This window comes from Acanthisitta chloris, unplaced genomic scaffold (genome assembly GCF_000695815.1).
Source record: "Acanthisitta chloris isolate BGI_N310 unplaced genomic scaffold, ASM69581v1 scaffold9797, whole genome shotgun sequence".
Classification (NCBI taxonomy): domain Eukaryota; kingdom Metazoa; phylum Chordata; class Aves; order Passeriformes; family Acanthisittidae; genus Acanthisitta; species Acanthisitta chloris.
In genome coordinates this window covers 1-254 of record NW_008682015.1, presented here as the reverse complement: position 1 = coordinate 254, position 254 = coordinate 1, and the positions used below count along the sequence as shown (strand labels likewise).

Genomic DNA, 254 nt, shown 5'->3' with positions numbered 1-254 from the left:
GTGTCCCACGGGGGTAACCCTGCAGCAGACCCCACGACCAGATACTCACCTCCGTGCTGCTCCAGCACGTCCCTCTCCTGGACTCCGGCGAAGAGGTTGACCAGGCTGGTTTTGCCCACGCCGGGGTCACCCAGCAGCACCACTCGGTACCGAGGCTCCCCGGCGATGGAAGAGCCCGAGGAGTCAGAGGACCAGCTGCCGCGGGGGGCTCTGCCGCCCGGCTCAGACGCGGTGTGGCCGAGCTGGGGGTGACA

The 254-nt window shown here is 68.9% G+C and overlaps 1 protein-coding gene across 1 annotated transcript in view; it reads right to left on the bottom strand.

The window, feature by feature from the left end:
* The window catches only part of LOC103805671 (GTP-binding protein REM 1-like), a gene marked incomplete at its 5' end in the record, with an annotated part of 2,163 nt that extends 1,968 nt beyond the window's left edge, over positions 1-195 (bottom strand). The window contains one exon of the mRNA XM_009078329.1: positions 50-195. Coding sequence (XP_009076577.1) covers positions 50-195 — 146 coding nt within the window. The remainder of the gene's footprint in view (positions 1-49) is intronic.
* Between the last annotated feature and the right edge of the window lie 59 nt (positions 196-254).